The sequence below is a fragment of the Scomber scombrus genome, chromosome 4 (assembly GCF_963691925.1).
Source record: "Scomber scombrus chromosome 4, fScoSco1.1, whole genome shotgun sequence".
NCBI lineage: Eukaryota > Metazoa > Chordata > Actinopteri > Scombriformes > Scombridae > Scomber > Scomber scombrus.
In genome coordinates this window covers 16,323,454-16,348,695 of record NC_084973.1, presented here as the reverse complement: position 1 = coordinate 16,348,695, position 25,242 = coordinate 16,323,454, and the positions used below count along the sequence as shown (strand labels likewise).

General features: G+C 38.6%; 2 protein-coding genes across 2 annotated transcripts; one reads left to right on the top strand and one right to left on the bottom strand.

The window, feature by feature from the left end:
- Window positions 1-1,445: 1,445 nt before the first annotated feature.
- tcn2 (transcobalamin II) lies at window positions 1,446-5,588 on the bottom strand. The gene is made up of 10 exons (XM_062418296.1): window positions 5,526-5,588; window positions 5,135-5,202; window positions 4,407-4,593; window positions 4,129-4,298; window positions 3,645-3,797; window positions 2,574-2,746; window positions 2,298-2,472; window positions 2,049-2,229; window positions 1,844-1,962; window positions 1,446-1,719 (listed from the first exon to the last, which is right to left on the bottom strand). The coding sequence occupies exons 2-10, from the start codon at window positions 5,190-5,192 to the stop codon at window positions 1,658-1,660; spliced, it is 1,278 nt and encodes a 425-aa protein (XP_062274280.1). The 5' UTR covers window positions 5,193-5,202; window positions 5,526-5,588; the 3' UTR covers window positions 1,446-1,657.
- A 399-nt stretch (window positions 5,589-5,987) lies between these two features.
- On the top strand, window positions 5,988-9,480 carry ccdc117 (coiled-coil domain containing 117). The gene is made up of 5 exons (XM_062418297.1): window positions 5,988-6,687; window positions 6,784-6,834; window positions 6,940-7,212; window positions 7,676-7,822; window positions 8,528-9,480. Exons 1-5 carry the CDS (start codon window positions 6,593-6,595, stop codon window positions 8,769-8,771), a joined length of 810 nt encoding a protein of 269 aa, XP_062274281.1. The 5' UTR covers window positions 5,988-6,592; the 3' UTR covers window positions 8,772-9,480.
- The last annotated feature ends 15,762 nt before the right edge of the window (window positions 9,481-25,242 follow it).

Below are 25,242 nucleotides of genomic sequence, written 5' to 3'. Positions count from 1 at the left end.
AGAAAGAAAGAGAAAAACTAACTCAAGTAAAAGTATAAGTGACAGGCATCTTCAATTAAAACATTCTGAATAGATTTTGATAATAGATAATTTTTTTAATTTATTGTAGAGACTCAAAATAATAATTTATTTCAGTTAAAAATAACTTAAATGATGGGGTTGTTTTTGATATTTTGGCATTGTGGATATGAAACTTAACAAAATAAAAGGTTTGTAATGCTACAAATATTGATGTTGTTATACACAAAATAGGAAATAATACTTTTTTTCAATTTTTAAAAAAAAAACTCAAAATCCTTACAAAATATAGCACAAAATGAGCAAATACAAAATAAATGAATAACAAGGAACATTTGTTATCCATTTCTAAAAATCTAGAAAAGTATACATTGGTTGGATAGGCTTTGCTTTGATTCTGCACATGGACGGTGACAAATTCAAGGAAAAACCTGTACAGGTCTGAATGATTGACCCCTACAGTGAGGGGGTGGTTCTGTTATAGTGTGGGGGCCTTTTTCTGGCATGGTTTGGGTCCACTTGTCCCCATAGAGGGAAGAGTCAGTACTAATTAATACAAAGTTGTTCTGAGGGACGTTCACCACTATCCTTTTCATCAGTCATGTGCTAATCGATTCAAGCACTCACTCTTTTCTTTTTAGTTATAATTTATTACTGGTCTTATTATTATTATTATTACGGGTCTTATTATTATTATTATTATCATCAGTAGTAGTAGTAGAAGTAGTAGTAGTATTATCATTGAAGATTTTTCGTTTTTTGTTAATCCCTTCCAAAGAAGTAATTTATAACAGTACAATATATTATTGGATTATTATTTTCTGCATTAATGTAAAAATAGTATCTGACCTGCAAGACATGATGTCAAAGGACAAGGAGTTGTTGCTGGGATTGTTGTTATTGATGTTTCACACTAACCTCACCAACTTAACAATATGCATGATAAGGAGGTGGGTTGTACAATAGTAGGTCTGAAACACGGAGTGCAGAATTACAGCAATATTAAATCCTGTTTGTTTCTAAAAGTCTCACCATCTGGCAGCTGATTCCAGTTGCTTTAAAACTTTCCAAAAGAGTATTTGCAAATGTTTGGTCCAATGTCAAAATTTGCTATCTTTTGGTTTTCATGTATCAGCTATAAAAAACAGAAATCATATCTAACTTCACCATCAAACAAATAGTAAATTAAACAGTTTGGATCTACATGGGCATCAGCCTGTGACAGTGCTAATGAATGTTAATCATTCTCAATCCATGAACACACAAGTCACATAATTGTAATTAGCTGTAAATATGATCCCATAATTAATTATTCATAATTCCATCATGTTTTGAACACAAATGCAAACCTCTTTAAAACAAAAAAAAAAAAACACATCCCATTTTATTCAATTAAAACATCAATAAAAACATGTAATATCTAAATAGAAATGTTGCACTCATTTAATCACAATATAAAAGTGTTACAATTTGCAAAGTCTGTTCAATTTGTTCTGAATCACAGTTTTATCACACATAAAGGGAACTGACAATTTAAGCATAATCATCTGTTAACATAACAAACAACAGAAACAAATCAAGAATCTACTGCTTTTGATTCACATTGATCAGAGCTATATCAGTTATATTGATGTCGCTCTCAGTAGGTAGTGTTTTTGATGGTGATCTTTTGGGCTGACTCAATCTTGAAATCATTAATACCTGAAAGAAAAAAAACAAGAATTGTTTAACCAAGATGAAACTGACGCAGTGGATCAAAAAAAAAAGGCTCTTAGTAATTCACAATATAATATTTGCATCTGCGTATGTGTGTGTGTGTCCTCACCCTCACTGAGTGCTGCATCATTAGAGGAGAGGTGCCAGTATCTGCGGTCGCTCTGTCTGGCCTGCTCTCCATTCACTGCACTTAAGAAAGGTCCCCATAGGCTGGACTCCGTCTCAAACCTGCCACACAGTATCAAAGATAACTCACTACATGCAATCATACAGGACTTAGATAAAACTTCAAATGCAAAGTTATGTGAACTCACATGAAGCCAACACTTTTCCCCTTGAGAAGTTCAAGGGCCTCCAACAGAGAGCTACCCTGTGGTACATCAACAGAGTAAAGAGCAGCTGCCCCGTTGGATGCCACCACTTCCACATTCAGAGCCACTTTGGTCTGGCTTGGTAAAACCATCGTAGGGTCTGCGGGCTCCAGCACCAGAGAGTCTGTAAGAAGACATATACCGTTACAACCTGAAAATCACCACAGAGGTAAGAAATAATATTGTACATACCATCTTCATTTTGGCACTCCTTGCTTTTAACTGCCAGGTAGGATTTCTGCTGGAGAGCTGGCAGGATCTGAGATACGGCCATGGGGTTGTGGTATGTGTTGCTTCTGGCATCTATCCTCATGGCTTCCATTGAAGCGGCACACTCTGCAACCTGGCTGCCCATTGCCAACAGGGCCTTAAAAACAACACATATTAGGCCAAAAAGATTAATTTTAATTGTGTTTTAAGCAGAAAAAGAGTAAGGAAGACATATAAAAAATAAAAAAAGTCCCTTACTTGTACTGCAAGGCCTGTGCTGAACTCATTGCCCATATGACCATCATTCCGTCGGGAGGCCAAGAGCTTCTGCTTGATCTTGGTAAGGGCTGTGTCAACCTCAGCATCATTATGTGCATGGGAACCAGACTCCTTCACACACTGCAGGGCCATTCCAGCCATGGCATAGGTATCTATAAAACATGCATATTGGACAGGATGAGGAAAGAAGAAGAAGTGACTGAACTCTGTGCAAGTGCCACCACTTGATTCCTCTCAAATACAATTGATTTGATTTGAGTTTAATTTACTATTGTGTCATGCACAAAGTGTTTTTTTCCCCAAGCTTTAGAGACAAAGTAGCGAACTTATTAACATTAAAATTAAACAACAATTCCATTCTGTCATCATCAAAGCACCAACACATTTCTGGATTTTGAACAGATATTTCATTAAGTATCGGTGTTCTTAACTCATCATAAAAAAGGACAATACAGAAGATGTGATTTATTTTCAACTTCTCAAAGTTCACACAATTCACATAACCTGTCATCCTCTTGAGTGTTTTTAAATATTGGAATTAACAGAACTGGAGTTCAGGACTACGTACAGATTCCTACTGTGAATCTTCATTCAGGCACATTTCTGTGAAGCACTGGTAAAATTATTCTCAGATAACTTCATGGGCCTCTATATTAACTGGTCTGAAATATCTAGACAAGTAAATACTATTTCATACCATCGACAGTTTGCAACCCTACATTTTAATTTACAGTCCAATAAAAAGTATAGATCTCAGTTTATTTACAACTCCAGATGCTCCTGTCTTCAAGATCATAGTCAAACTCTTTTGTGTGTGCCTGTGTATGAAACCATAAAGAAACTAACCATCTCATGTTTTGGATGTAGATAGTTTTCCTGCATTAGCTATAAACAATCGTACTTGTATGTAGGCTGAAATACATGTATAGAGAAATTTACTGAGAATTTATATGAATTGACAAGCATACTTGCACACATAGGGACTGGAAATTATTGATTTATTATTTATTTTAACAGCTGAAGAAAACCTTCAGAGGAGTTTTTACTCACCGATACTCTCAGCTTCTCCATGTTTGAAGTGTTCATGTTCTACAGCCTTGATGAGCTTGTTGCTGACATGGTTGTTGACCCTGATGCCGCTCACGCACAGAGCGAGCACACCCAGAGAGTACTGGTAATAGTTGGTCAAAGGGCGGTGGCTGACTGCGAGAAAGAGAGAAGATATAAAAGTAAAACCAAAAGATATTAGAACAAGAGCAAGGTTACTACAGTGACTTGAGAAAAAAAGGATTTGACTTGACACTTTTACATCAATTAGGCTTCTTTCTGAATAAGTGTCCTCAATAAATAAACTTTGAACTCATTTTGTAGCACAATAGGAAATGAACTGACTGATGAACAGCCTTTTATGGCATCTGCTGGCCTTCAATTCAATTCAAAATACTTGATTTGTCCCTCAAGGGCAATTTCAGGCAAGCAAGTTTGCAAAGAAGTACAAATGTACAAAAAAACAGACGATCAGTGAAAATCTTACATGCAATGTGCTCTTTTTCTAGTTCCATCTGTTTCTTCAGGTGTGTCTGCAGCGTCTCACTCTTGTCACCGACGGTGAAGGTGATTGTGTTGAGATCGAAGCAGGACGACTTCAAAGCCATGGTGTACAGAGCCAAGAGGCCAACCACAGGCTGGCTGTTGGAGAGAGAACTGAGGAAGACACGAGAGACTAAGCATCAGGTAAGAACATTATGGAAAATGACTAATTCAACAGATATTGAGATTTAAAATAGCATGACAACTATTAACAACAATTACTTTCGAAGATCATTGTGCAGATGACTTTTCAGTTTATTCAGGTGTACGCTCTCCATGGCAAGGTTGTGGGAATCTGAAAGTCGTAACGCCAAGTGGACGCTGGGGTTGGGGAGTCCCTCCTGCTCCTCCAGAGAGTGAAGGAGAATTTTTTTGAGTGACAGGAGAAGCTCACTGTTGGATCCTGTTTCTGGATTTAAAAAAAAAATTCTAATAAAAAGAGAAGCTCAGAAAGTGTGACCACTGACATAAAAATATTTCATTAGCTCTCTCTTGCTGACATCAACATGAACTTTCAGAGCATTGCAAAACCGGTACTGCTGCATCAGCAGTCACAATGAGAGGAAAGAAACGAATAAAGACTTCATCTAGACTTTGCTTTGTTTGAGTTACAAATTTCCAAATTTTCTAATGCCTCCTCTTAATATGTTAATCACTGAAGGCCAAAAAGGTACCATAATTCTTTAGAATTTCAGGTGGTTTGCATTACTGATGATTGATGACAATTGCACAACTTTTTAAATAAGTAAACAATGTGAAGTCAATTCAAAATACGTAATTGCAAAATCTGTGGATTTGTTTGAGTCAGTTTATGTGTAAACTGGGTTCTTTCCAGAGTTGAGAAAGACGTGTTGAAGACAGACAAAACTTCAACTGTTATCGTGACAAAAAAACAAACAAAAAAAGCACTTTAATTATTTGTGATAGCTGGATTTTAGCTAAAAACTTACCACATGGCTTACTGGAGGCAAAAGCCAGTAGTCCTGTGATAATGATCAAAGAGTACATTCTGGAGTACCTGTATAATGCAACAGCGAAAATAAATCAACATATTGGCCTAAATGAACGTAATCATTACGTAAGCTGTATTGTAAGACAAGAAAATAATAAAATACATATTCATATATTTATGAGAAAGTAAGATACACAGTTGGCAAACATTAAAACTTAAATAACTGCAAAACTAATAGCACTTAAATAAATGTAATATACCTATAGATTAAATGCATATGTTCAGAGATGTCAGATAAATATTACAAGACGGTTATCACAATAATGTTACACCAGTGCTGTAAGAAGCATACGAGGCTTTTGAGTTAGCAGCAAACAGTGGTTTGTTACCTTCTCGGAGAGAGTCCAGTGTCAAGAATCACAGCTGAGTGAGGAAACAAGCAGAGACAACAGCTTCTAGCATTACACTGTCACATGACTCGTTATTTGCGATGACACAGTGATGAAAAAAGCGAGCCGTAAGCAGGAAGTTGGGGGGAACTATCTTGTCAACTGTTTACTCTTCGTTAAGGCGGACACAACAAATGAGGCAGGTGTCTATCTCGTTGTACACAAATCATCTCCCGGACTTCATTTGGTAACTGACGCTAAGTAATTGGAATTGGTGATATAATTACTCAGCAACAACTTAACTCAGGAGGTAACTTTGCCTCTGTATGTAAATGTGTTTCATTCAAACAAACTTGTGTAATTTAAGTCGTTTCCCCACAACTACTATAATTCCCACAATTCACCTTACGTAAAATACGCACTTTCTAGAACGTTGACGAGTGTTCTGGCACGACTCACTTTCCAGAATAAGCTGGCCAACGTCAGCTAGCTCAAGCCAGTATACCTCTCTGGCAGTTCATACCACAGGCACGGTTCATCTGGGGACTAGTTCTGCTCACAGACGGCATCACACTGTTAGGTTAGTAAGGACTGAGCATGCAGGGCCTTTTCTGCTTGCTAAGGGGGACATGTCAAGAACAAACAATGTAGCGAGGAGTAGCTAGCAAAACAACAACACAAACATCAAGGGGAGGGACAGCTGCACATGTCTGTCTGTATGTTTCTGGTCCATACATAGTTGCTATTTAGGGATACAGCCGTGAGTAATAGCTCGTTTTTATTCATAACGTCACACGTCAAAATGCAACGGAGCGATGTAGTTAACGTTAGTTTAGATACGCAGCCAGCTGGCTCCGTCTAAACTGATTTCTGACTTGTTTGCTAACACGACGTGCGTCATGTAGCTACAGAAAGGATCCCTTATCAGTTCGTCTGATTGGTATCTGTACTTAAATTCCCGGTCAGATCGGTTTGTAGTTATCTACCTGTGTTTCTTCAAATTATTGTACTGGACCACCGTGCATCGCTCCGCCCCCACAAGCAGTGAACTGGGGTATCTGCCAGCCATGTATTCATTTTCAGGCCCCACTAGCCTTCCTGAATTTGATCCCGGACCTCCAAGTACATCTGGCCACCTACAGAGAGCAACACTCTCTAACAAGTGAGCAGCTGATTTTCTTTTGGGGGCTCAATTGCACTGCATATTTTTGCAACACGTGATGTATCTTTTGTTTTGACATATCTCTCTGTCTCACAGAAGCTGGGAGACACGATGCCTCAGAAAGCACAGGAGGAGAGTTGATGATGAGTAAGTGAGAGATGCAGTAGATGATGCCGTCTTATTGAACATTTAACATTACATGTTATGGTTAGGAGTCTAATAATAGATGTTTGTTTTTGTTTTTATTTCCAGAGGATGCCTTGCCAAAAGGAGGAGGTTAATGGTGGAGGCAGAAGTGGACATTTCACAGAGCCCCAGTACTAGCACACGTCATGACTGGCCTCCAAGAAACAGCTGCCCACCTCAGTGTGCACAACAAGTCAGCCCTACACTTCCACAGTCCACCCCGGCACCTCAGAACTTGATTTTGCTGACGCCCTCCTCTGCCCTGTCCCGGCCTGACACAGAGAGCTCCTGCATGGAGATAGAGGCAGCTCAAAGGAAACTTAAGGAGATTGAAAACAGGTAAGCAACAATATCCTTTAAAGCTATAGTAAAAATCAAGTAGCATAGAGTTTATATGTATCCTTATGAATTATTCTAAGCGTGCTAAAAGGAAATAGACAACTTATTTGACTGCCTGTAGGAATTACAAGCTGACACCATATGACCACAAACCCTATGCCATCTGGAAAAGAAGATGTTTATACAGTGTGATGTGTGCAGTTTATGTGTAAAGAAAAACATGGAAAACACTGTAAATATACAGAGTTGTTGCGTCCTGACTACAAAAAAAAAAAGATTCCAAGATTTTTATGCCCCTTTTCAACTGCTTGTTTTTTTTCTCCATATTACAGTTCTCCCCATTTATGTAGCCTGAGTGGATTTGTTTCTACTCTCAGTGGTGGTTTAGAGGGTTTGGACATTGTCAACGTATACTTTACCCTCTATTCCTTTAAGTGAATGCTATAATATTTATGTATCATAGAATAATGCTGGAGGATGATGATGAGGATGAAGATCTTGATGTAGAGCCAGCACCAAGACGGCCAGTGCTGGTGATCTCAGACAGTTTAAAGGACGGTCTACAGCGTGGCATCAGTGACATCCTCCCCCATACAGTAGCCCAATCTGTGTATGTTCTGCTCTTTTTATTTATCTGAATGCTGAATGAATTTTAGACTTAATATCTAACATGATGAGACGAGCACAATGTTTGTTGAAGTTTATTTGTTAGTTGGATTCTCTCTGGAGGTGAGACAGTTTGGTGGACTGCACCAGGATGTGTTAAAATAAAAGCACTTGACTGGTGATAGCTGGATTTTAAAAAACACACTTACCTGATGGTTTATTAGAGGCAAAAGCCAGTAGTCATCTGATAATGAGTACATTCTGGAGTACCTGGGGAAAAAGCTACGTTGAAAATAAATTAATATATTGTCCTAGAACGGCAACATAACATGTATATTATAAAACAGAGGGATCCTAAAACTTGCAAAGTATTTAAATATTTACAAGAGAGGTAAGCACACAGATGTCAGTAAACTATAAATCTTAAACAATGGCTCCTCATGAATTAAATACATAATCTAGTCAGTGATGTTACTCTAATATTACAGCACAGCATCAGTGACATGCTCCGCTACACAGTAGCCCAATCTGTATATGTTTTCCTCTTTCTGTTATCATAACGTTTAAATGAATTAAAAAAACTTCATGCATGTGTCTAACATGTGTCATGTTCCACGGACAAGAATTTCTCCCTGGAAAAGCTGTTAAAGACACATTTTCTTTCTTGGTCATTCATTTTGCCTCTTGTACTTCTCCTTCATACATTTAGGAGCCATTCCTGCATGGAGTTGGTGTTGTGGCGGCCACCAGATGATCCCTTCTGTCAGAGACTAAAGGGCACATTACAGAAACAGCGTAAACAACAGACAGTATCTCGGCAACCCCCGACTCCATGTCCATCTCCGACCCCTCACAGTCCCCTTAATCCCTCTAGTCCACCTGTAGATACACATTCTCCTCTGTGCAGCTTTCCTGTGACTCACAACTCTGGGGAGGAGGACATGGAAATGTAATAGTACATGCCAAAGCAGAGGACTGGACATGTAGTCACGTTAAAGACTATAAAGGACTCAGAAACACTTTAAGTTGGTCCGTTTGGCAAGGCATGTTGGCTTTACATGAGTATTGTGCTGTTCCGGACAGTTAGTGGAACACATGGTCTGCTTTACAATCACTTAGTTTTGATTTTCTGACTATAATCCCGGGCAATTACAACAAGACATTTACTCATTTAAAACTCAATGGTGACAGTCACGATTTCAAGACACTGAAAGGTTTTATAGACTGCCTTACATAACCTGTTTCATATAATTTACAGGAATTACGTTTGCCCTTTAGAAATAATAATTCGTATATAATTTTGCCAAAGCCTGGCCAACCCCACACTGATGTACTGTAAATTTAACCTTTTTTTGTTTGACATCAGTGTTTGTATAAATTTTGTATTTTTATGTTCAGTTTTGGGCATAGTTAACAGGACACTAAATTGCTCCAGTGTGTTCACATTTGCTCACAGCATGACTTTCTGCTTGCAGTTGTACTTGTTGTGGTAGAAAGATTAAGATTAACTTCCTATAGTGCTTAGCAAGTACACCATCTGTGAGCTTTGAGAAAATGTCTAAAGAAGTCATGGAAATGCACCTTTTATGATTTGATTGTATTTTCATATATATGTAATATATATCACTGGAATTGGAACCAGCCATTGAGTGTTATTACTTTATATTTGTTTTCAAATAAAATTTTACATTGTCAATGTAAAATTTGTATGCCTTAGCTGGTTTTCATTGGATGAAATTGGCTTGAATGCACTGAAAGCAATTATTTTATAATTACATACAGTGTATTAGGACAAGCAAGGTTCTTAGAATTGACCCCTGTGGAACACCACGTGACCATTCTCTAATGTGATAAACCACTCGCTTATCTAATATAGTACATACACACTATACACACTCTGAAATCAATTAGGGGATTTTAACTAATGAACTATTACTGAATGCAATTGCCTCTAATTTGTCAGACAAAAGTAAAAGATTTACAGTGTCCAAAGAATGTTAATTTTGTTCATCAGGTCAGCAAGAGCCAGTTGTTTATGACACTAATGCTTACAAAGATTATATTCACAAGGCTGCAACTAATGTTTATTTTCATTACTAAACTTACTTCTTAATCATACAATAACTTTTTTGATTAAAATGTCCAAACCCACATTTTCAGAGTCTTAGGCTAAGTCCTCAAATGTCCTGTTTTGTTCAAACACCAAAGATATCAAGTTTACAGTGATATAAAAAACAGGTAGCAAATACTCACACTGGAGAAACTGTAACCAGAGAATGTCTGGTATTCTTGCTTTAAAAAACTTACAATTCTTTAATTATCAACATTTTTGCTGAATACATTTCTAGCCATCATCCAATTGATTAATTGACTAATCATTGCAGCTCTATATATTAATTAAATGGGGACAGTATTCTTTTGAAATAAATAAGTGCTCCTCCATTTTTTACACCACAGGAAGAACTGAAACAGGCCCCCTTTCTCTTTTTTTCTAGCCAGCTTAAAAACTTGTGAACAGCGACTGAAAATAAAATACTTCACATTACACATTTCACAAAGTGAATAGATTGTATGAAAGTTTAATGCTAATGCCATAATTGTCTTTGAACTTGCCAAGTAATGACAGAACTCAGTTTTTATTGTACAGTTTAACATCATGTAACATTTATGATGAGAACATCAGCTTTATGAGGCTATGCGACATAACTCACATGATCTTCAGTCTCCAGAGAAATGTCAGTTCATCACTCATTCACAGTTCACTGTAACCTTAAACCATAAAATCTGACTTAAACACAGAGGAATGTGAACTCAATGACCTAATCTTTGGTTGTTTCATTTGTCACTGTGACCTGCTTGTTAATCTGCTACCTTGAGCACATGTAACAGTAAATGATTCATCTGCTATGGTGATGCTCACTTGCTTGAAATGCTTGAGACTCCGATTTAACAGCATATCATTGTATTTGCACATGAACACACACACATGTCCTTAACTTTGGACTTTCCTGATTGATGAGTGACTCAGATTCCCAGCACGGTCTTCACATTGGGTGATCTGTAACGGAGAAACTAAAATTAGCCGCTATTATAAAGACGAGCAATATTTGAATGGAAAAAATCATGCTACATTTACAGCAGTATGTTCTCTGACCGAGGCTTTCATAACATGTCATGTCTTGGGAACCTCAGTGGACGACTCAATTTAACAAGAACCCACTATTAGAAGAAAGCACTCACTGTTGTAAGATAGGATCCTGACAAATCTGGAGGGCCTATATTTAGAGGAGACGGGCTGAAGGTGTAGGTCTGGTTTTCTATGCGGAGTTGCTTGACTCTGCTCTGTAGGTAACGCAAAAGTTTTAATGAAGCCACATCTGAGGGGCTGTGGGAGGCAGCAGGGTCCACAACATAAAGCAAGGGAGAGCAAACTGAATCCTGAACTTCCTGATGGGAGCAAGACACAGGGAGAGATAGAGGGTTTTGTAAATAAATTGTATATTTATTGTTGTGGTTGCTAATACATACTGTACTATATCTAAGTATTTTCAGGTGGCATATCTATAATAGTTCAATGTTTTATGCTCTCACAACATTTACCTTTGCACTGAGCTTAGTCTCTCCTTCAGACCTCTCAGGCTTTTCCTGCCTCCCCTCTTGTGTCTTTGATGCCTTTCTGGAAAACAAACAAAAGATTTGAAAAATGTTTACAGTACATGTGATTAACATTGCTTCATGAAGGCGGTATGGATTCATATTTATAGCTAATGTTACATCTATGGTCTAAACATATCACAGTGAGTCAAGGTGAGATCATGCTCTTTTTTTAGGACAGACAGCTGGTTAGTATGTCATCTATTCTTCACAGACAGAAACCAGTTACCTCCCCCTTAACAACTTTGTCTTGCACCTGTAGGATGGCAAAAATGAGAACAGAACTCAAATATAGAACAGCAAAATTTCCATTGTGTAGATCAATAAGATTTTGGGCCTTTAGGAAGAGAAGAGCAAGTTAAATCTTCATTTTTAATCAGAATGAGAAATCCCTTATCCACACTTTGAAAGAACAAAATAAAATTAGTTTGGAAGATGCCCTTTTCATGTTTATCAGGTTACCTCTCCAGTTCAGCTGTCAACTCTTCTTCAAACTTGCAGGCCAGACGAGCTACAGTCTTTTCCTTCCACTGGCCCATGCTCCTCTGAACCTGCTTGAGCTCCAGGTCTTTGGCCTTCAGCTGCTTGCGAAGAGATGCTGCCACGCCTTCTCCCTCACCTCCTCCATCACACATATGAGCCCAGTTCAGACTGCTCAACTCCTCAATGTGCTCCTGCACAAATGTGATGGGGCATAACAGTCCTGTAATACTATAATTTATGATTTTTTTTATGTTTGTTGTATGTAACATTTTAATGTTTATTTGCACCAACATGTAAAGGTGTTTAAGTTCATACCTGAATGAGACGTTCCTTCAGAGAATCCAATGCTTGGTCTCTCTCCATCCTCAGCTGTTTCCTCTGAATGCTCAATTCTCGCTCCTGAAAAAACAAACACACAAATATGACATGTTTTAGAGATGCATACATATGTACATTTAATGGGCTGTATTTGCATGCACCCGGCACTATGCTGTATGCACAGTGTACCAAACTATACCTTATCTTTTCTCAGTAGCTCAGTTGTTTGCCTCTGAGAATCAAGTTTCTGATACAGATGGCTAATCAAGTTATTCAACTGGTCTCTTAGTGTTTTCAGGTTTGTAAGAGCCTCAGCCACAGTGGGACTGCAGAATAAAAAACGTGAAAATTAGAAGCTAATTATTAATTTAATACACACCATGGTATCTATAAAGTATTTACTTTCTGAACCAGATACAGTATGTGTGTAAGCCAGAGCAGGATAGTATACCTGGCAGGGAGTTGCAGAGTACTTAGTTTGGCTCCCTTCTGCTCCACTAAGAGGTGTAGGTGCTCACACTCTGTGGCCAGCTCCTGGGCCCAGTGCCTTAGCTGCTGTTCCTGCTCCGCTGTGGCTTTGTTATGGCTGCTCTCCCTCTCTTTCAGCGTCATTTGGAGCCTCTCGGTCTCTTTCTCTGCCAGCTGCACAGCCTGTTCAAGCTGCAGCACAGTCCTCTTGCCCTCCTATTACCACAGACCACAACAAGTTAGCTTTTCTACAACACCACATCTCTCTGTGCCGGCAAATGTTTTCTTGCACCTGTGCCATGTGTCTCTGCAACCTCCTCAGCTCCGCCTGGTGCTCCTCTTTCAGTGATTTGCAAATCACAGAAAGCAAAGACTCCTGCTCTCTCTGCTGTGAACAGCTTTCACTCTCCATCTCCTGCACTCTCTTACAGGTGGAAAGAAAATCATGCAAGAACAGACAATGTAATTTTATTGTTTTATTTAGGGTGGTTATGTTACATGCCATGGTTGAGAGTCATCTTACTCTTTGCAGCTCCACCACTTTATGTTGAAGACCCAGCGTTTTACTCTTCTCTCGCTGCATCTCACTCCTCGTGCGTTCCAGGTTCTTTTTGTTCTGCTCCTCCAGTATCCCACAATGCACCTGCACAGCTTCCACTTTTTCTGCCTCCCATTTCGCCCTCTCCTCTTCTATAGCTTTATGCACCTAAATGAAAGCATGTTGTACATATCATGCAACCATAAAGAAGAGGTTTGCATAGGTCAGGCGGAGGATTGTCACAGTACCTTTTCTAATGCTTCTAAATGCAGTTTCTCTACACACTGTTTTGCCTCCTCCTTCTGCTGCTCCAGAGACATCTTCAGCATCTTTGCCTCTTCTTCTTTTAGCTTCCAGAGTTGAAGAAGACAACATGTTTTTAAGTAACTTGTGTGTAGTGTTTTAATTTACTACTGTACTGTATATATAGTGCATGGTAAAATAAGTGACAATAACACTGAAAAGTCAGGCTTTCATACCAACCAGTGGAACCCATACTTAACTTACAATATATGTATACATGGCAGTGCAAGGTATTTTGGACAAAACAGTTCACCAAATGGTTTACAATGAGATATTAGATGAGGACACACTGACACACTGACACACTGACCTGAAGGGAATTTTGCACCGACTCAATGTGTTGTGTGAGAGACTGGGCTTGTTTTTTCAAAGTAGCTTTCTCCTCTTCTGCCTGCAGCCATGAGGATTGCTACATCATTATTTAAACCATGATGTGGAAGAATCTGAAGAATCAGTATTTTAGACGCATTTGTCACCTTTTGGATTTGTTGCTCTTGAGCCAAAGTCAAATCCTTCTTCTGCTGCTTCAGTGCTGCTTCCTGAAATACAAAAAAACCCAAATTACTCCATATTACTTTAAGAAAACTATGACTTGAAGCATTACAAAACCTCCACACTTACGATCATTTTATGGGCCTGCCCTCGAGCATCTCTCAGTGCATTGTAGTGCTGGGTTTTCAAGTGTTGTAGCTCCCCCCTCAGGTCATCTCTTGCTGCTTGCAAGACCCTACGTTGCTCCTGTAAATCTAGCAGCTGCAGCTCCTTCTGGGCCAACATCTTCTCCAGTGTTCCCACTCTGATCTTGCATTCTCCCAGTTCACCCTGCAGCACACATGCTTGATGCTCTAGAGCCTGAGGGAAAAAGAGAAGACGAAAATAGTGCAGATATTTAATACACAAGTAGATGATGGGGTGCCATTTTCTTGACATATTTCTTTTTACTATTAGACGTTAGAATGACGACAGAATGTGCCACCTCAGTCTGCTCTTCCTTCTGCTTCAGTTTCTCCTCTAGACAAGAACACCTGTTCCTCAGTGAGCTCTGTGCCTCTGTGGCCCTCAGGAGTTCCTCAAGAGTCTCCTCCAATTTCTGCTCCATGATCATACATGAAAATATACACAGAAATATTTAAACACAAAATCCTCCTTGATTCATGCATAACACGAATAGTGGTATCTGTATCTTGTTATGGATAATATTTCATTATAGTTACAGTTCTACATACGAAGGAGTGATAATACTGTACTTCTTGCATGGACTCTAGCTTCTCTCTTGAGCGTCGCTGCTCAGAAAAGAGTTCTGTTTTGGCGCTATCCAACTGTCTTTCCATCTCCTCCCTCTCCAGCACGGACATAACAACACTCCTCTGTTTGTGAAACAGTGGAGCAACAAAACAAACAAACAAAACAAAACAAAAAAGCAGTGTATTAAGAGTGCAACCAAGAATTGAAAGATATTGCCTGTCAGTTTCCATTACCCTCTCCATGCAGGCTTCATCCTTTAGAGTCTTTCTATGTTGACTCAGAGATGTAAGTTCTTCTTCCATGCCTCTAACCTCCAGGAGACAGGACTCTCTCTGCCTCTGCAGCTTCTGCAGCTGGACACTAAACATTACTCTATAGGGTTATTATGGAGCAATGTCATGTTACCACATCAATGGCTGTGGATCTGTATATTACAATAAGTAGCAGTTTGGTTTGATACCTTACAGAGTCCATCTCTGCCTTGCTCTCATGCAGAATGGATACCAAAGTCCTTTTCTCCTTCTCCATCTGTGCTGTCTCTGTAGTCAGCCGCTCTAACTCCTGTAAGGCATGCTGAATCAAAAACCATAAACTGTTGGTATTAGTAAGACTTCTTTACAGTTTTCTGATAAATTACTGAAGATGCAACACTTAACCTGTCTTCTCTGCTGAAGTTCAAAGAGTGAGAGTTCAACATCTGTTAACTGAGTCTTCTTCAGCCGTAGTGTCGCCTCTTCTTTCTCACATTTCTAAACCAAATACACAAACAAGATATTTGATGTCCCATATACATGTACACAGGAGAATCTTTTACAGCTGACCTAAAAGCATTTCTAAATTATACTAAATAATAAACTAAATTACTCCTAGAGGTTTGTGCTCACTTGTCTGAGGGTAGAGAGACGCTCTTTCATCTTCTGCCAATGTGACTGCATCTTCTCTGATGTCCTCTTTGGCCTGCACCTCCTGCAGTTGTTTACTTCCTCATCTGTATCCTTGTCAGCATCACCCAAAGAAGAAACAAGCCTGGGATACAAAAAATGCACAATGAAATATATTCAAAAAAGCCTTTTGAAAAATAAAATGAGACAAAATGCTTAGTAAGTTTTCAAATTCTCTTCTCTTTAGTTTACCTGTAAGTTTCTCTTCTACTGCGCTGTGCTTTACGGACAGGAGAACCTCTGTTTCTGACATTTCCATGTGGGAATCTCTGGACTTTTTGTACAAAGAAAGGCAAATTCTGTAACATTTAAAGATTAAATTTGTCCTATGTTACTGTGGACAATAAAGATCTTGCTTACCTGGTGTACATTGAGGTTCACTTTCTTTCTGTGCGGGTGTTTCATTGTCACTCTGGTTGGTGCAGAAGTCATCCATGTCCCTGACAGACTCAATGAGAGAGTGAGAGAGCCATCCTAGGGGTCATAACACCAGATCATTTAAACTGTGTTATTAATAATCACTTTAAGGTTAAGATACCAACCATCCAAGACAGTGTCATGAATTATGCCGTGTTGATTTTGATATTTTAGATTGACACATTTTCTCATTCAAAATCAAACTTGTCCCCCCCCCCCCCCCCCCCCCCCCCCCCCCATTTTCTGCAGTGTCTTACCTGGCCGCTTGCGGATGTGCTGCCTGATCTGCTCTGTGCAGACTGAGTCAAGATCGCTGTCAATGGACACGGTGTCAAAACTCCACACAGGTACTCCTGTGAAAGAAAAAAACTGCCAACAATTACTGTTTACAGAGAAGGGATTACCAAGCAGATTACTTGCAGTGTGATATGGGTTTGGTACCTGCCAAGCACCTGGCCTTAGGAGAACGGATGTTGATGTGCTGCAGGTTTTCCTGTTCTGTTGCAACCTCTACACTGTAAGGGACTGAAAGGGGAGTGAGACAAAGAATGAATAACAATTTAAATCTCGAGACTAGCCATGAGACTATAAAGGCTGCAATTTCAATTACAACCCACAATACAAATGCTGGCTGAAAGAAACAGTTAATATACTAATGGCTGTACTGTTCCTATTGGTCCTCAGGGTAGCACTTCAGGAAAGGTCATGGGGTCATTCAAATAAAAAAAATATTCATCCCTTTAGGAGCATAAACAAACTTTGTGTAATGTATCTATTTGGTTATGTTTGTGCCAAGTTGACATTTTGGCCTAATGGTGGTGCAAAACCTCACATCCAAAATGAAAAGGTTTCATCCTCTGAGGGTAATGAATGTGCTCAGTAAATTTCAACGCCCACTAGATATATAAAGAGGAACGGCATTAGTGCAAGATTTAATCCTCAGAAAACTATCAATATCCACAGTGAAAGTTATGGAAATCCAGCCATTAATTTTGGGAGTTATGCATTGTCATGGGGATTTTTGTTTAACATGATGGTGGTTTCAGAAGAGAGTTGAGGGAGCCATCAAAATCATTAAGAATTCCTACCAAGTTTTATGGCAACTTGGCAAATGGATTATATCCTGCTCTGAAGCAGGATATAAAGTGTTGGCCACACAGATGGGAAGACAGATGGATATTTATAACAACAGTGCATGTTTTTACTGACCGCTCTTTGTTGTCTCCCTGAGGTCTATAAAGAGATTTAGGGTTGTACTCACTGCTGCGATCACCAAGATTCTGCAATGCTTTGTATCTCCCTCCAGCTCCTTCTTCTTCCCTATCATCAGAAAGACATCTTTCCACTTCTTTTCTTTGACCTGATTTGAATAATTGGCAACAGTGAGCAGTCTCTGTATCTTCACTGCTTTCCCCAGTTGTTGCTATTCCTTTTTTGTTGATGCTGAGAACAATTTCTCCCTTTTGTTCACTCTGGTGAGTGTGGGTAACTGGAGTACTGTCAGATATCTCTGTCTGCTGAGCCTCTTTCTCTTTGTCTGGTTTTTGCATGTCCTCTGGCAATGGCAATTCAACCATCTCCTCTCTGAAGCATCTCACAAAGTCCTCAGTGCAGATACTGTCTGAATGAGGATGGATTTCTTCTGTCATCCCTCCCTCCTCCTTACATGTATCTCCAAGTAGCCTCTCTAGCCTCCAGATGACCTGCTCCCTGTGCAACTCAACTTCCACTTTGTTTCTTGTCCTTCTGTCTAACCTCTGTTTACTTCTCTCGTGTGCGATAGAAGCCTCTTGAGAGCCACAGCTCCTCTCTGGAGGTAGAGCAGAGAGACAGGATGGGATCAAAATGAAAAGCATGACCGTGGTGATTTTCTTCTAATTATAGACCAATAGTAGTACATATAGTACAATTTTAGATACTGTGCAAATCTGCACCGTTTTAATGATTTGTAAACAATTGTTCCCCAATTGAGGTTCCTGGTTTTCTCCAATATTAAGTGGTTTACTGGATCCAACACACATCCAACACATTTCACTTTTCAATTTCTCATTCTCAGACTATTAAGGTGTCTTCAGTCTGAAGAAAAGCTGTGTGTTCGAAACATCACTCTTCTGATATCCCATTAAACCAGTTCTACATTGCACAGACTTTCTTTTCTCTTTTATGCTTTTGGTTCTTTGGTCCAGCACCTGGTGAAAGTTTTTGTTCTGGATGTGCATTGTCTACCAAACAACTTTTAAAATTACCATTTTAATCTTACTAACAGCCTATTGAAAGACAGTGGTAGATATAAACAATGGTAAAAGATTCAGAGATCATAGTTTTTCTTGCAACCTACTGATATTAAAATATTACCTGATGTTTGGTCCATTGTCTGACTGTGTATCAAATCCAGACAAGACATGGGAGTATCATTTGTTTGAGATGTACTTCCAAGGCCTGTATCTTTGCTCAGAGATTGACCCCACCTTAGAGGGGCTAGACAGAAACACAGATTACCAATTGAAAAATAATGGTTTAAGGTGTGTTTATATGATTAAAATTACCTGCATCATTGCAATCATGCTCTGTGGAGATTGCCTGGCGTTTCTGGGGCTGTACCTGCATACATTGATGATACTTATTTTATGGGTCAAAATTTTACTTCTGTATCAATATACAATATTTGATTAGATAGAGAAGAAAATCCCAGACCTGCAACTGCCCAAGCTGAGCATCGATGGCATCTAGCAGGAGGTCACAATGGTCCAGTTTGAGAGGCAGATGATCCAGTCTAAGCTCACTGCTGTTTTCATTGAGGTCTGTGAGGGCAGATAGAAGGAATGTAAAGACTAATGTAACTCCCAAGAAAGTGGGATAACATGATATAGATATACTGTTTTTATAATCTCACACCAGTGTAAAGAAGTTCATCTGTGTCCTCAGCATCGCTGTTTGCTTTGTCATTGCTTCTATCAGCCATGTCCTACTGGAAAGGACAATTATGCAGACATTCAGCAGTGGCATACAGACACAACATTCCCATTTTCTACCCGTGGCTGAGGCTGACTGGGTGGTAATGAGGAGTGGGGGGTTTCTGTTGCTCAGTCGTCCTGGAAACCAAGACAATTTAACTTGTTAGCAGGGCAAACTGACTTCCTTTCACTAAAGAGACCATCAATTCCTGTGCTGTCTGTGTGTATCTTCCACTCCCCAAAAATGAACATCAAGTACAAGTGGTGAACACATTATTCCACTTTCCTCTCAAATAGCCATGACTGGAAGGCAGCAATGTATTTTCAAGAGGAATTTTCATTCCAGGCTACCCTATAGCACCAGCAGTTAGACTTTACCATTAGGGCTTTTTGTAGGCTATTAGATTTCAAATCTGCACATAACACCACTGACCTGGTCAGTAATCTTCCTAATGATTTCACTTAATTTTAGCAACTTTACCGCTAGTAGAAAAAAAAGAAAAAGAGAAAACAACGTCGCGTTTGAAATGTAGCCTATACATTATCCCACTACTAGTTACTTCAAACATATTTATTTAAACTTACTATAAGAAGGCAAACGCGGTGCTGAACTTGAGTTTTCAGTGCCGACAGCTGCTGCACTGAGTCCTGATTGACAGGAGCGTCACTTGGTTGTCCTGGAAACGGTCAAACAGGACGGTGGGACCCAGAGGTGCAGCGGGAGTATTAGCGCTAAACAAGAGCTATCACTGCATAGGTCAGCATTGTCCCCCTCAGAAAAGTGTCAACCAGACACCAAAACTAAAGAATGAATTTCTGAACTTAATGAAAATCGTCTGGATAGTTATTCTTCTGGTTTGAAACGAACAAAATTACTGTTATAGAAAGCATTTTGTTTTTGTCGTTGTTGTTGTTTTTACATTTGCAAGACTTAATAATGTGATAGGATTGTGATGCCAGGAGGCAGGGGCGGATCTAGTTGACAAAATCCGGGACTAAGCCCAGAGCCAGGACCAATTTTTTTCAGGGTGGTTCACTTAATCTTACTGCATTGTATGACTACTGCAAACAATAATGGTAGTAGTGGTTTGTTTTGGTCCTTATTAACTGTTTTCCAAATAGAATGCACATAGAAATAAAATAGCTTAATAGCTTTCAAGGCCTTTGCACACTAGACATGCTTTTTTAGTTCAATTAATTTGCACATTATTAATATTTTTCATCTAGTGAATGCAAGCTTTAATATCAGCGATGGAAGGGGTAGGGTTAGGGTTACACAGTCAATTTTTTCGCTTCTGACCAGTGGTGAAGGCAGAATTTTTTTAAAGGGGGGACTTTTGTGAAGTAGGGTGGGCCACTATCAGGGGCGTAGCCAGACATTGTAAACATCCAGGGCTTAGACCAGTGACACAGCAATGGAAGGGGGTCCTACTTCCCTGACTTCTGGTGATTGTTGTGGTCACTATGGACAAATTGAGACTTAAAAATGTGAGACTAACCTTCAACAGATCTGACTGGTAGTGCAGTGAAAAGCTTTCACTGGCACTGCAAAACAAGTGTTTTTTTTTACCCTTTTGTTGATTGACTCTCTTCTTTGTCACCAAAATGGCCTAGACTGACACGCAATTGCACTCATGATGTTTATTTAACAATGCAACATAATATAGAGCCTCAGAAATGAGGTTCTGGAAACATGTTCACTGGCTCCCTTGTAATTATTTTGTCCTCCCACTGAAATTCTACATTGCCTTGTATTGTTTTTTATGACTTCACTGGAAATATCCTGCCAAGCTTACGGCTGTTTCATTTTTTTTTTTATTACTGGAGGTACTAAGAGTTTGCTCCTCTTATTTCTCTCTCTGTTAAAGGTTTCCACTGTTATTTTGCCTGTTACTTGTTTTTGAAGTTGCTAATTAAATGTTTTCAGACTAAAAATGGCAAACGCAAATATGCCAGATATACCCATCTCATTTTCTGCCACTGTGAGAAAATAAAACAGACAGATATCCAGTGTCAACAATAACAACTTTATTATCTTCTTTTTTCATTATTGTGTCTTTGTTGTTTAAAGACAATGTTATACAAGTATAAATTAAGGGAGAAAATACACAATTTAAAAAAAAAAGAAGCAAAAACCTCAGTTGAATCTGCAGTTACACCTGAATACACCTATGTGTATTTGATGAGTAAGAGTAGTCAAGGCAGGTCAGTCACCTTTGACCTTCTGTATCAGGCCGCTGTTGTGATGTGTTTCATAACTTTCATTAACATCACCACCATCTCAAAACAAAACCATATGAGTCACAGTCCAAGGAGAGCAGGGTTCAGTTCAAACAAGGCAAGAAAAAATCTCCCTATCTTCATTATCATTCACATCTGCCTCAAAACTGAGAAGCATCGAATGAGAAGGAAATGTGTGCCGCACGTGCACACAAGTCTATCGCATTATGCATACAAACAGTATGAATACACCAACATAAGAATAATGGCACCTATGAGAAGGTAGAAATCAGAACAGAAAATGAAAGCATAAAAATTAAAGCTAAAATCACACCATAGTAAATTAAGAGTTGGGTGAGAAATGAGAGAAACTATGAGAGGGGGATTAACATTAGAACCCTCTGAGATGGGGAAGGCAGATGAAGAGGTTTTTTAATCTACAGTACACTCTTCACATACACTTTGGTTGTTTTTTTCCCTTTCTGCATGAGGCAGACAATTGCTCTTTTTAAGCAACAACAGCCATGAACTAACAAATCTATACCTCACTGTGTTATTGCTACAGCTGTCTGATACTGTACAGGCCCTCACTGGGGCAACTTCAGTAGGCAAGTCACCATCGAGTACTGAGGTCACATCATTTGGAAATATATTGATTAAACGTAAGATGAGCTCTCCATTTTCATTCAAAATATAACATGTATTTTCAAATATAAAATGATCTCAAACACAATATATTAAAGTAAATCTCTAGTGAACCTCAAGTTGATCGCTGAGAAAGGAAATCACAGACTTAACTTTCCATTTGTACAATTTCTTCTCCGCCAGTCAGCAGCGATCTGTGTTCTTTCAAATGTCACGACTGAACATGCTGATGAAGAATTAACTGTACAATGACAATTTTAAATATAGCCAAAATGAAAGATGTTGCTGAAATAGTATCCATCCTCATATGTGACAACTTTGATATGATTTAAAGTGTGCACAAAGCTATGTTGATATCTTGTTTTTTTTTAAATGTATGTGCTTATGGAAGTGTTTGTGAGATGAGTTGACAAGAAGAAAACCTAGGCAGCACAGTCAAATTAAAAAATAATTAACATAAATTTAACATACATGTATTCACTTTCTTACCAAAACTCATTGCCGGGACATCTGTCCATTATATATAAAGCTGCTGGTTAGCTTAGCTTAGCATAAAGTCTAGAAACAAGGGGGAAACATCTAGCTTGGTCTGTCTAAACATAACAAAATCTGCCTTCCAGCACCTCCAAATTGAACTAATTAACATTGTGGTTTATGGGGTGTAGGTGCAGCACTATTCTTGGTAAACATTTTAAAGTTGTTATGAAATTAAATTGTCTTTTTAACTCACTTCATATTGTGCACATATTTAACAATATATGCATGCACATCTATTTCTTTGTATTTGTATATCAAAATTCAATCATGTTTTCTTCCAGTAAAGCAAAATATAACACATGCTTCTGTAGGCTTGAAACAAACCATTTTTTGACATGACATCCACCCATCAATCAATCTTCAACATTTAGAGTCACAGAGCTGAGATTCATTATAGCACCCCGACTTTTCAACATTCAAATTAAATTCCTCCCAACATTATGTCTCGCCTCATGTTTAACTTGAAAATATGTCATAATGCATAAGTTAGATACTCTTGAAATGCCGTTTCATCTGGACTTATTTTGAGATCTTCATAGGTACTGCTAGGATTTTTTTTTTTTGAAACTTCAGACTGAGCAAGGCTAGTAGTTTCCCCTGTTTGCAGTTGTAGTGCTAAGTTAAGGTAATGCTCTACTATCTGTAGCTTTATTAAAGGTCAGACTTGAGAGTGGTGTTGTCATTCTCATGTTACTTTTGGTAAAAAAGCAAATAATCCCTTTCCCAAAATGTTGAACTATTAATTTAAAGACATGTGACTGGTGACTGTGCATGACAATTAAAAATGCAGTAAAACCTTTTGTGTAAATTGGGGAAGGAAAAAGCATCTTTTGCGGGGGGGGGAAATCAATCATTGTTCGGTCCATTATAACATCATGAATTCATTGATAAAGATTATCACCAATACACATTTTACATTTTACCTGCTCATATTATCATCATCCTGAAAATCACTTTATCAGACAATAGTCATCACAGTGTGGTACAGTGTGTGAATTAATTTCTTTTCCAGTGTGTTTTTCACATTCTTATGGCCTGCGCATCAGATCTGCCAGATCTATGAAATTATAATTGAACAATGGTTACTGATGTGCTAGTATCAAGGAATCTATAAAAAAATATTTTCAGTATGTTAAGACAGTTTTTGGAAATATAAAACATGAAATCTGCAGCCAAATTGTGGGTGCCTTAGAATTCAGTTCCATCTTTGCAGAATCAATCTGGATTAAAAATTAAAATTACAGCAAATTGGCTCATTCAGTCAATTTTTCAGATTTGAACTATGCTGTACAGATAACTTAATGCTCAAATTAGTATAATTATTCTTCATTTTACAATATCATTCTCTTATCACAAAATAGTCACACAAAGAGACGAGACGGTAGATACAATACCTCCAGCCTTAAATTCTACATTCCTAACAATAATTACAAAAAAATACTAACTGGTTTTCAAAACTTGTCACCGTAGACGTGTAGTGCACAGGTCAGGGGACTCTTTCCCTTGTTCAGTCAATTAAAGGCAAAAGACTGAGGGTACTTTCATGAGCTGATCCCAGATCAGCATGTCCACAAACACTGAATGGAAGGACGACGTGTGAGCTGTGGTGGGCCCAGAGCAGTGGCTGTAGGAAAGTCCTCCATGGCTTAAGCTGGCTGCACAGTGGTGTGCTACAGGAACCAGCCCTGTCTGTTTCTACAGCTTTTGACCTCATGCCAGCTGAAGCCACTCTGGACTCCTCAGAAAAACCACTCCAGTCTCACACAAGTCCTACTGGAAACATCTGAACTACAAACTAGAGATGGGTGGAGGCTGTGGAGGCTAGTGGAACGTACACTATAGAAACCAACATTTTCTTGGATGTACTGAATGGTAATGAATGTCTCAGTAATTTGGTGAAGCCTTAATACTTTGTATGACCACTGAGGATGATGGTCACCAAGGATACGGTATGTATTACTATGGGAGAGCACCAGAGGACAAGGTAAAGTACACGTACAGAGTGAAAATTTCTCAACATCAACACAGAGATATGTACTAACCTATGGTCAACCACAGTGAAAAGTGCTTATTCAGTTCTTTGATGAATACTCTTATTAGAGTGATATGGATGTTTTCATGTTGCACTGTTGAAACTGTACTAATGTGTTACAACCAAAGGACTGACTACTGTAGTATTTTGCTAATCAGAATCACAAATGGAGAATGTCTGAAGCATAGAGGCAATTCATATTGAAAATTATGAAAAGCAGCCATATTATCTCTACATAGATTATAGTCTAGTTGACTACTGAAGAGACTAATTGCATGTATCTAGAGGAAAATCCCAACATTCACATCAAATAAAAATTTATTTTCTGCATATTTCATCAAATCAGCTAAACCAGCCTCTACTCTATAAGGATGATATGATTTCCCCAGTCAAATATGGGCTGTTGATTATGGAGAACCAAAGTATTGGAAATTAAATAAACCATTAAGACACTATGCCATAGACAGAATATATAATATAGCCATAAAATTGTGAAATAAGATTTTTTATAACACAGCTCATTATCATGAAATGTGATTTCATCCTGCTTATTTTCACAATAACAGTAATGTTTGCAGGCAGTTTTATTTATTTCCAAAGTCTGTATTTATTTCGCAATGTCATTTCTCCCACTGACTATTTTATTTCATAATACCAGATGTCTGTCAG